We start from the raw sequence: 11,878 nt of genomic DNA, 5'->3' as shown, positions 1-11,878 counted from the left end.
TTATTCAATGCCAAAACTGACATTTAAAATGTAGCAATTTATTACACAATGGAAGGAGGTTAAAGAAGCCAATTATACAGAACATTCTACACTTCATTACAATTCAAGGTATAACAAGTTCAACTTTATTACAATTATGTTCATTGTAAAGTTATGGCACATTTATGAAAATGATGTAGACCAATGATGAAAGGCACATCGACATTAACAGAAGCCGGCGCATTATAGCATTGTTACAAACACAAAGCATAAACATATCCATAAAAATAAGCAAAAGCACTGAATTTCAAGAGACTGATCTGTGGCACATTACAGGAAACTTTTTTTTATCCGGCACGGACGGGACCGACGTGGTGCTGGTTCATCAAAAATTCCGGATAACCGAAAGCTATAGTAAAAGATATGGAGCTGAGAGCTCCGTATAAAGCAACAAACCCTGTGCTTCAGAACAATGGCCACACGTTCCAAGCGTCTCTGTAGCTTAGCAACAGCTGCAGCCACACCCTTGCACAGCAATAAATGGAGGAAGGTTAGTAATAAAAGTTACCTGAACCTACTCCTGCATTTTGCCGGTTAACCGAGATTTCTGGTTATTTAGGTGCCGGTAAATCGAAAGTTTCCTGTATGTAAAAGGGACCATTTATACTTGATTCACAATAAATCTATATTTCACTTTTATTTTTTATTTTTTAAAGTGCTACAGATAAGCCCTCTTTGATTTAGGTCAGTTCTTATTTACCAGGCAATAGTTGATCTCAACATGTTGCTTTACCAAGATTTAAAAAAAATCAAATCACTGTGCAAATAGGGTTTGGCAGCAATCACCACAATTAGCAAAACTTCACCTTTATTTTCTAATTTTAAATGTCATGATTGAAAGGCTGGGACTTGATTTTCAAACAAATGTACTGGACTGTATTTTTTTTAAAAAAAGCATCCTATTTTCATCCTACAGTTGCAGAATTTGATGGAACTTTGTGAACAATGAATACAGATCTATGGTGTGGTTCCTAGCAGCAACAAAAGAGCAAAGAGAATGAACTTGACTATATATATAAAAAACATTATCCATCCTGAAGATATTCCAAGGTGCTTCACATCAAATGAATTACTTTTGATGTGCCCCCACTTGTTATGTAGACAAACTACTCAGCAAGTTGTGGAGGCCGTGATTTGCAGCTTTAATAGAACATGGACCAGTGTTAAGCCTTAAAAGGAAAAGCACCCGAGGTTTTTTTTATTTCATCCTCAACCAACTTTTAAGTGACTCTGCAAGAAGAAGCCACAAGAAGAAAAATGCCACAAGGCAAAGATCACACTAGGTTTTTAAAATAGCTTTGCCTGCATTTGATTATGATCTAGCCCCTGGACAAAAGGCCAGCACACAGCAAACGACAGTGGAAATCGCATAAATGCAATTTACACAGGATGTATGGGTGGGGGGGGGGGGGGCCAAGGAGTCAAATAGATTTGCAGAATCATGTATTTTGAACAATTTGAATCTTTAATTGCATTCAGGAAGTTTCAATTTATGGTGACGTGATTACCTAACAATTTGACTACAGATGCATCTGCTCCAACTTTTGATTTTAAAAGGGATTTAAATCCATCATTTGTCCTACTTTACCTGCTGATGAAAATGGCTTTATACAAAGATTTAAAAACAAAAATCGACTGATTTGATCTTGCATAGGCTCCATGTTATAATAATTGAAAAATATATTTTTTCCCCCCGTCATTACAATACAATGGCCTACTTATTCAATAACTACTTCATAAAACCAGTACATCAGTCATTAGAGCCCCTCAATGGGAAAGCTTCTGATGAAAGATCTGCACCCAAATCGTTAACGTGTTTTTTCACTTTGCAGATGCTGACTGGCCTACTGTGAATTTACAGCATTTTCTGTTTTCAGTTCAGAGTCCATCAATGTTTAGGCCGTCATGACCACGAACTGTGCAAATTTAATGATTGTGACATTGGCACTACTAAAATGCACATTTTGGAGCAATGCATTAGCTTGAAATGTGACATGTTGTTGCTCATCTCTTCATGAAGGTAATTTTTTCTCAATAGTGTCCTTTTATTCCCCCCTCTTTCTCTCCCCCTCCCCCCAACATATATAAACTACCAATTACTTTGAAGTAGTTGATAGGGAGACAGAACTGAAAGCCTGTCATAAGCTTTTCAATATTGTTATCTTTTTCCAAGAGCTTAAAATGCCAAGATTGTCCAATTGCAATAGAATGTTTTAATTTTTTTAATTTTTTTTTTTTTAAATAGCATCACTGAAAACATGACCGACCACCTACAATCTGCCACCACATTTCATACTGCACTCATTGGTGGCAAGAACTTTGGCTTTTCTAAGCAGTTATCATAATTATTTATCTCCTCAAAAGAAACCCCCTCTTCCAGTAACTACATTTCAAAACATTCTTGAAACGACAACATTAATGTATGATGGGACATGATCAGAATCAGCAAGTTAAATCTGGGCCTTTCCACGCACAGTGCCTGCATCAGCTGAAGTAGTTTGCCAGCAGAAACCTGGGAGGATTTTATTCGAACGGCTCACACCTTTTACGACTGGTTACAGTTAAGTAAAATATTTTGGACAAAGTTGACAGCCAAAAACCAGCATTTAACGAATCAATACAGTACACATGGAAAAACACCAACAGTTAACCCTGTATCCAATTTATCCATCTCATGCTTCCAAAAATAAAAATCAGCAAAAGTACACTTTTGCTAAGAAATATCATCCACGCTACTAGCAAAAACAAGCTGCAAGGTTATCGATAGTTTAAGGTTTCTTATAAATAGTGATGACACAAAGCTGCAATGAAATGGCCGACTTGATACTTTGAAGAGGTTGGGTTATTTTTGCCTTGTGGGTGATGCATTGCAGTGCTATAGAAGCGATATATTACTTCTCTAAAAATGCTTTTAAAAGCTTATGAAGAATATTTTCCAATAAACAAAATGCAAAGTAGTAAGAGAGAGTTCCCCTTCTTCTTGCCCTCCTTGTTAGTGACTAACATGTTAAAAGGTGTACAGAAGAACTGTTGCCTATCAGCTCAATACTACTCAATACTAGCAGCACGGTGGCATAGTGGTTAGCACTGTTGCCTCACAGCTCCAGGGACCCGGGTTCGAATCTGGTCCTCGGGTGACTGTCTGTGTGGAGTTTGCACATTCTCCCCGTGTTTGCGTGGGTTTCCTCCGGGTGCTCCGGTTTCCTCCCACAGTCCAAAGATGTGCAGGTTAGGTTGATTGGCTATGATAAAATTGACCTTTAGTGTTAGGGGGATTAAATACGTGGGGTTACGGGGATAGGGTGGGATATGTGTTGGTGTAGGGGTTACGGGGATCGGGGGTGGGATATGTGTCGGTGCAGGCTCGATGGGCCGAAATGGCCTCTATCTGCACTGTGAGGTTTCTGTGATTTCTGTGATTTTACCAATACTAACCAGCTGCAGTAACATGGTACTTAAGGCACATAAGTTCTTACGCGCCTCAATGCTGCTGGAACCACTGTGACGTAACTACATCTCAAGAAAACTGGCAAGTTTCAACATTCACAAGTCAAGGCTTTGAAAAGGCAGTTGTTTTCCTTCATAAAATGAAGCATTTCTTCAGAGGTTAACAGAATTGTCTAGAAATTAAATACAATATTTCTCTGATCAAGAATCTACATCTACCTGGAATCCCTCAAAACACGACACAAGTCTGCCCAGTGCATATTTACAATAAATTAAAGGTAACCAGCCCTCTCCCACCCACCCTCTCTTCCCCTGTTTGTACAGTTTCTGTCCCTGATGCACAACTTAATGTTTAAAATTTGTAACATATTTAACCTCTTTATACAGAAGTAGTCTCATTTGTTTGCTTATTTTTACTCAATATTTAGGAATATTGTACTGATAAAATGGGTAACAAAAATACATTTACACCTCAGTTAAACTCATGATGAGAAGAACAGTCCATTAGCTTCAGATTACCAAAAAGGTTCAGCTGAAGTTTCATCTTCAAAGTTAGAATTGTTACATAGAAAATTACAGTAGATTTCACAGGAGGTAGTGCTTGGGAACAATGAGCATCCACGGCGATCAGACGATGAGACGATGTATCCATGAATTCTGTGATCAGTATCAACACTCGTCTTTATTAAAGAGAACTATTAAGATATTAAACTGCAGAGGGACAATTTGTTTTATAAAACAGATTCATTCTCAAACTTCTTCAAATAGTTTAACTGGCAGCTTTTTTAAGATGCATCTGAAATAGAAAAAAAATATTAATTTATAAGCAAACAGAAAAGTGCTCAATAGTCATAGAAACAGTGAACTTCATGACAATTTGGTTCAATTTAAGCATTCAGAGCACATTTTGAAGCATGCAATGACACCTTCATTTAGTTTCAACCTCCTCCAGCCCAACAGCCCTCAGATCTCTACATTCCTCCAATTGTGGCCTCTTACGCATCCCCGATTTTCACCGTTCCACCATTGGTGGCCGTGCCTTCAGGTGTCTAGAGCCTAAACTCTGGAATTCCTTTCCCAAACCTCTCCACCTCTTTCTCTTCCTGTGAGTCGCTCCTTAAAACCTAATTCTTAGACCAAGCTTTTGGCCGCCTGTCTTAATATCTCTATATGGTTCGGTGTCAAATTTTGTCTGATAGCGTTCCTGTGAAGTGCCTTTGGATGTTTTTACTATGTCAAAGGTGCTATATAAATGCAAGTTCTTGTAGTTGTAGTGTTAAAAACAAATTAAAAAAAAATTCTTCATCCTTTTTTTAAAAATGCACATTTCCACTCAGTGTCCACTCCTGCAGTTTGTTCTCGCTCAGGCCAACATCCCCAACATTGAAGCTTTGACCACGCTCGATTAGCTCCGATGGATGGGCCACATCATCCGCATGCCCGATACGAGACTCCCAAAGCAAGCGCTCTACTCGGAGCTCTGACACGGCAAGAGAGCCCCAGGTGGGCAGAGGAAACGCTTCAAAGACACCCTCAAAACCTCCTCGAAAAAGTGCAACATCCCCACCGACACCTGGCCCAAGACCACACAAAGTGGAGGAGAAGCATCCGGGAAGGCGCCGAACACCGAGTCTCTTCACCGGGAGCAAGCGGAAGCCAAGCGCACGTCAACCCAAGCACCCCACCCGCCTGCCCCTTCAACCACCGTCTGCCCCACCTGTGACAGAGACTGCAGGTCCCGCATTGGACTCATCAGTCACCTGAGAACTCATTTTTAGTGTGGAAGCAAGTCATCCTTGGTTCCGAGGGACTGCCTAAGAAGATGTTTATCTGAGCAGTTGAGAAATGCTCACAAATCTGAAATCAATGATACCCTGTGTTGAGGCCACATGACTTGTATTCCCCATAGGAAATATAGAACCACAGACCTCAAGGTGATGATTTACACTCTCCCTAGCAGCCCCCTCCCCTCCCCCAATGATCTATCTGGTCATTATCTCATTGCTGTTTGTGGGACCTTACTGTGTGCAAATTGGCTTCCACCTTTCTTACAACAGTGACTACACTTCAAAAGTACTTCATTGGCTGTAAAGCACTTTGGGGCATCCAGAGGTTATGAAAGGCTCTATTATAAATGTAAGTCTTCCTTTTATATCAAATTTTAAAGAATGACTCTCCACAAGCAGAATTTTTTCCACCCGGAGTGTGTCAGGATCTGGAACTCACTGCCTGAAAAGGGCGGCAGAGGCAGAAACCCTCATCGCATTTAAAAAGTGCTTGGATCCGTGCTTGAAGTGCCGTAACCTGCAAGGGCTACGGACCAAGAGCTGGAAAGCGGGATTAGGCCGGATTGCTCGTTTTCAGCCGGTGCGGGCACGATGGGCCGAATGGCCTCCTTCTGTACCGTAAATTCCTATGATCCTACGGAGACCTGTAAGCCAGCTTATAGAGTCATAGAGTTATACAGCGCAGAAAGAGGCCCTTCGGCCCATCGTGTCTGCGCCGTCCATCAATCCCTGTCCAGTCTAATCCCATTTTCCAGCATTTGGTCCATAGCCTTGTATGCAATGGCATTTCAAGTGCTCATCCAAATGCTTCTTGAATGTTATGAGGGTTCCTGCCTCTACCACCCTTTCAGGCAGTGAGTTCCAGATTCCAACCACCCTCTGGGTGAAAAAGTTCCTCCTCAAATCCCCTCTAAACCTCCTGCCCCTTACCTTGAATCTATGCCCCCTTGTTATTGACCCCCCTACTAAGGGGAGAAGTTCCTCTTTGTCTACCCTATCTATGCCCCTCATCATTTTGTACACCTCAATCAGGTCCCCCCCTCAGCCTTCTTTGCTCCAAGGAAAACAACCCCAGCCTGTTTAGTCTTTCTTCATAGCTGAGGCGCTCCATCCCAGGTAACATCCTGGTGAATCTTCTCTGCACCCTCTCCAAAGCAATCACATCCTTCCTATAGTGAGGCGACCAGAACTGCACACAGTACTCCAGCTGTGGCCTCACCAGCGTTTTGTACAGCTCCATCATAACCTCCCTGCTCTTATATTCTATGCCTCGGCTAATGAAGGCAAGTATCCCATATGCCTTTTTAACCACCTTATCTACCCAGCTTACTTGGAAACAGTTTGTTCACAGCATCTCACAATTTTGAACATCATCACAGAATGTACTGCGCAACATCTCACCTCATCGAGAAGAGCCCACACACCGGAATCTTGTAAAACGGACAGCCTAATGGCAGTGATGGGATTCAATCTCAGGTCAATGGCACCTTCAGCTACTCCATTTGAAAATCTGCCTACACACGAGGAGGAAAGAAAAGCACACATGAATTTCTTTTTTGTTTACACCTAAATGAAATTCCCTGGAAGAGGGTAGCAAGGGGGCCCAGTTTGGCATCGGTAGATTTACTCCTAAAAATGAAGGAGGGGGACAATCATATTGAAGGCGGCCTATGGCGCAAACACTCCATGTTTTAACAAAGCTACATGCAATATCAACGTTCTCCACACTCTGCTCCAACTACGTTAATTTGAACAGCAAGATACACAGCTCACAAAATATCTGCAGAAATGCCACTTTGAGCCTAATCAGAGGAAGACATTTTTCTTTTTAAAAGGAACAGTGGGTTACTTATCTTCAGGTGCACCAGTCAACCTGCAAGTGAAGGTCAGAATTTGCACAGCACAAGTGAGATACAATATAGATGAGGAGTATCAACTGTACTAGCCTAGGGATGTCATGGCAAAGACGACAGGGCCAATTTTAAGGGCCCCCACCTGGCATAAAGGTGGTGGTAGCAGCCTGAAAATGGTGCGTCACTTACCACCCTGTTTACACTGGCTTTTCCGGCTGCCGCCATCTTGGGCAGAGTCCCTTTTTCAGGCGGAAGGCCACTCGTAATATGCAAATTGACGTACATCGGATCTGGATTGCAATGTTGAGGTACAAATGAGCAGAGCATGTGCGTGCTCTGTCCACGCGTAGCCAGCACTGAGCAGCCTAACCAGCGGTGCTTAAAGGAAACGCTGAAGGACGCTCAGCAAAAAATGGCCCAGGAAATTTGTAGGTTTTTTTTCCCCTGGTGGGGCCAGGAGGAGCAAAAGTGAAGGTGACCCCAGAGTCATGCTGCATGTCTTTCTACGCTGCAGAAAGGCTTTCACGCACCCAGTGAAGTGTACGGTATCAGGTGATCAGCTTTGTTTCGTGTGTTTTAAAGACTGTTGCTGAAAAGATTTGAGAGAATGTTACTATCGTAAAACCGATGTTTAATGATTAACTTCCACTTGAGCAGCTTACTTTGTAGTCAACAGTGGGAGAAAGACAATATGACACAGTAAAGTAAAATCATGTGCTTACCATAAAAGCAATTGGATAGATGCAGTTTTGATTTACCAGTTACTCCACAGTATGTGGAAAGATAAAAATTTTACCATTTTCATTTTGTTTTAAAAAAAAAAATAGAAGCTTTAACAGTTGCAAATATTTTCTCCCTTTACCTTGTTCTGACCAAGTTATTGGACACATTTATGGCATCCGGTTACCTTTCTGACTCACCTAAGCTACACCACCCTTGCTGAATGCTCTGTAAATGCAGTCAATAATACATTTTAATACAGGCATTCTCTTGTGCACCATTATTTGGAGAATAAAAAGATGTTAAAGGCTTATACTTATAATGGACTTCTAGTGTAAGTACAGTTAAAATAATGTAAAATCAAGCCACCAGACGAGGACCTCATCACAGTGGAGTACTGACCTGCCCCAGTGGAGAGCACCTCCTCCTGACTAATTCAAAACTGCGGGGCTGCTTATAAAGGTCAACTTATGGGGAGGGCTCCAAAGAGTTCTCCAGTGGTAGTTTTTAAGGATCCACTCGGAGATCTGTCATCCTGCTACAGAACCGTCACCTGTTGAGTGCCCGTCACTTGTCATTGGCAGCTCGGTGTGATTCAGTTCTCCTGACAGGCAAAATATCCAGAAAAGGAAGTTGACTGACTTCTTGCATCCACTTGGGCCCAGGGCTGTAAGGTGGTTCAGTGAGCACGCGGCAGCTGTAAGTGCCTGCACCATGCTGGATTGGCTGGCAGGAGTCAGGAATTCAGGATGCTTGCTCTATTGGTTGTGTATAGATGGTATCAATTTGATATTATCTGCGGGTTTACCATATAGCACAGAAGAACAACTGAACTTCGGTCTTGTCTAATTAACAATAACATTTTAATTGTAGCACTAGAGGCCAAAGCAACTTCATCAAATCACTATGTAACATACAAAAAACAGAATATGCACACCCGCAGAGGATGTGCGCATACTATTTTTTTTTTGGGGGGGGGGGGGGGGGCGTGGTCACGTGAATGAGAAGCTAGGTGCAGACATGGTGGATGAGGTTGAACGAGGGTCTAAGAGGATATTATGTGGAAATTCTCATTCTGTCTCCCCACCCCGACATGAGATTAGATAGTTTCAAGTCAAGGATGTCAAGTTATGTGGAGGGAAACAGCAATAACTTGCTGTTAACTGAGGTTTCTGATGATCGAGAAATTGGACGTTTATTATTTTCTGCTCCCTCGATGTTGCACAGAAGGTGGCACTATAATGCTGCTTGGAAATGTCTGCAACCCAGGCCTCAGTAAAAAAGGGGCATTTAATGTAGTGGGTGGGCAAAATACTGGGCTTGAAAAAGACTAAGTTATTTATGTGATTATTGAAAAAGTACAGTATAGTGATGGTGAACATCACCGTAAAAAAATCTCAAACTATACCTATTCTGTAAAAACCATCTTCAGTGCGCTTATATCTTGATTCTTTGGTCTCCTGAAGCAATTCAGATCCTGAATCCTAAATAAAAGTGGTAAACCAGATAAAACAATCAATAACATTCGTCAACAGCAGCAGAAAGAATTGTACAGCTTTTGCAGCCACAAAATCAAACTACAAAAAATTTGCAACAGCCATAAGCTAATCTTAATTGTCTTTGATTTAAAAAAAAAGTAAATTTGTTTTCTGACCGAGGCTTAGTTTTAACAATTAAGAGATCTATTTAGCTATAGAAAACCAAGCAGTAAGGTTAGAGGCCTCTTGTGCATCTCCCAATCCCTTCGCCTCTCCACTAGCAGTTGTGCCTTCAGCCGTCCAGGCCCTGCTCTGGAATTCCCTAACTAAACCTCTCCACCTCCCTCTCCTCCTCAAAACCCATCTTTCTGGCCAAGCTTTTGGTCACCCCCTCCCAATATCTCCTCCTTTGGCACTGTCTGATTACACCTTTGTGAAGCACTTTGGAACATTTTTCGAAGTTAAAATGCAGTAGCCTGAAATTTGCCCGAAAACCGGCTAAAGATCGAAGAATTTCAAGTGGAAATTACGTCCAGTGCGAATCGAGATTCCGCGATCTTTTGCACTAATTTAAAAAAACATCGCGCTGAATGCCAGCCCCACCCACAAAACTAGCCAAGCCCCCAGATTAAAGTAATCACCATGGCGAGTTTCTGCTAATTGCACCTTCGAGGTGGCTCTAAAAATTTAAGCTTTTTTTTTAAAAAAAAAGCACAAGGACACTAATGGGCACCTTTTAAAAATTAAAAAATATTTAATTTACTAAGAAACTGACGACTGTACACCAATGAAACTAGGAAATGGATTTGTATAGTTTAGAAAAAGTCATTTTCAATTATTTAAAATCAAGTTACTCACAGGTGGTGGACTAGACACGCTGATTAAAAATGCTTATTTGTGTGATAAACCCATTTTCGGCTGCATTAATAAAACTGCACCAGGTTACCACTCTTAAATATATCAAGGAATTTTTTTTAATGTGGGAAAAAATGTTTAAAATTACATTCTAAAATGCTGGCTCATGGCAGATTTTACATTCGACGATATGCAAATGAGCTTCAGCAGAGACTTGAGCTAAAAAAATAAATCTCCTGAAAACTAGCGCAATTTTGAGCGCCCAGATTGCCAATTGCATCTAAATGGAAGCTCTACCCCACTATGTTTAGTCTATTTATGTGGCTGATCACCATTGCACATGGTCAAGATGGTGCAAGCAATATTGTGCAACACTGGAGTGAAAATATATCAAGCAGTACATGCACTGGGAAAACATTTCCTATAACTTTGCTGTTCTGTTGGGACGTTTCTGCCGATTTAACCATTAGTATGTTTGAGCAAGACTTTCCCTAGACATAGACATCTTGAGCACTGAAATATTTGGAAATAGTACAAAGGATCTGCAGAAATTTAGCATCTTGAAAGCGATACAAGTAACCAGGTGACCAAATGCAAGAATATGAATTTTTATTATAAGTGCAGAAATACAGAAAACGTAGTAGCGCTCTTGCGCCCACCCAGGGTCAAAAGGTCATGCGTTCAAGCCCCACTTCAGAGACTTGAGCACAGATTCTAGGCCGACACTTAGAGGGAGTGCTACATTGTCAGAGGTGCTGTTTTTTTGGGAGGGACGTTAAACCGAGGCCCCATGTGCACCCTCGGGGGGCACGGTGGCATAGTGGTTAGCACTGTTGCCTCACCGCGCCAGGGACCCGGGTTCAAATCTGACCTCGGGCGACTGTGTGGAGTTTGCACATTCTCCCTGTGTCTGCGTGGGTTTCCTCCGGGTGCTCCGGTTTCCTCCCACAGTCCAAAGATGTGCGGGTTAGGTTGATTTGGCTATGATAAATTGACCCTTAGTGTTAGGGGATTAAATACGTGGGGTTACGGGGATAGGGTGGGATATGTGTCGATGCAGGCTCGATGGGCCGAAATGGCCTCTATCTGCACTGTGGGGATTCTGTGATTCTGTGGACAGAATATATCCCTTGGCACTTTTCCAAGAAAAACAGGGGCGTTCTCCTGGTGTTCTATCCAACATTGACTGTTCAACCAACACCACCAAAAATTAGATTATGTGGTTATTTATCTCATTGCTGCTTGTGGAATCTTGCTGTGCAACAATTGACTGCCATGTTTCTCTACATTACAACAGTGACTACACTTCAAAAGTACTTCATTGATTGTGAAATGCTTTAGGAAGTGCCGAGGCCACAAAAGGCACTATATAAATACGAGTTTGTTTTTTTGGCTGCTTCATCAGTCTCCACTGCCTCCCTCCAGTTTATTCCGATCTGTGAACCTGACCAAGTTTGAATGCATTTCTGAATTGAGGTCAAGACTGTTAGTCAAATGGGATCAGCCTGAAAGGCGTTTGTTCTTTCTTTAACAAGACTCTTGCAAACCATCTTATTGAACACCTTTTGAAAAATCAATGTACACTACATCTGCAACATTCTCTTCATCTAGCCAATTAGTCACTTCTTCAAAAACTCTTAAATTTGTCAAACATAAATTCGTGCTAGGTGTCCTTGATTAACCCATGTTTTTTCTAAAT

At 41.6% G+C, this 11,878-nt stretch overlaps 1 protein-coding gene across 1 annotated transcript in view; it reads right to left on the bottom strand.

Moving 5' to 3' along the window:
* The window catches only part of mgat4a (alpha-1,3-mannosyl-glycoprotein 4-beta-N-acetylglucosaminyltransferase A), a 259,273-nt gene continuing 247,395 nt past the window's right edge, over positions 1-11,878 (bottom strand). Inside the window, exons 13-15 of the mRNA XM_085999510.1 lie at positions 9,255-9,330; positions 6,675-6,787; positions 1-4,282 (exon numbers count right to left, since the gene is read on the bottom strand). Of these exons, the coding sequence (XP_085855636.1) occupies positions 4,256-4,282; positions 6,675-6,787; positions 9,255-9,330 (216 nt within the window). The 3' untranslated portion in view covers positions 1-4,255. The remainder of the gene's footprint in view (positions 4,283-6,674; positions 6,788-9,254; positions 9,331-11,878) is intronic.

The sequence above is a fragment of the Somniosus microcephalus genome, chromosome 10 (genome assembly GCF_052327205.1).
Source record: "Somniosus microcephalus isolate GS21.2 chromosome 10, FLI_Smic_1.0, whole genome shotgun sequence".
NCBI classification, from domain to species: domain Eukaryota; kingdom Metazoa; phylum Chordata; class Chondrichthyes; order Squaliformes; family Somniosidae; genus Somniosus; species Somniosus microcephalus.
This window is presented reverse-complemented; position numbering and strand designations above follow the sequence as displayed.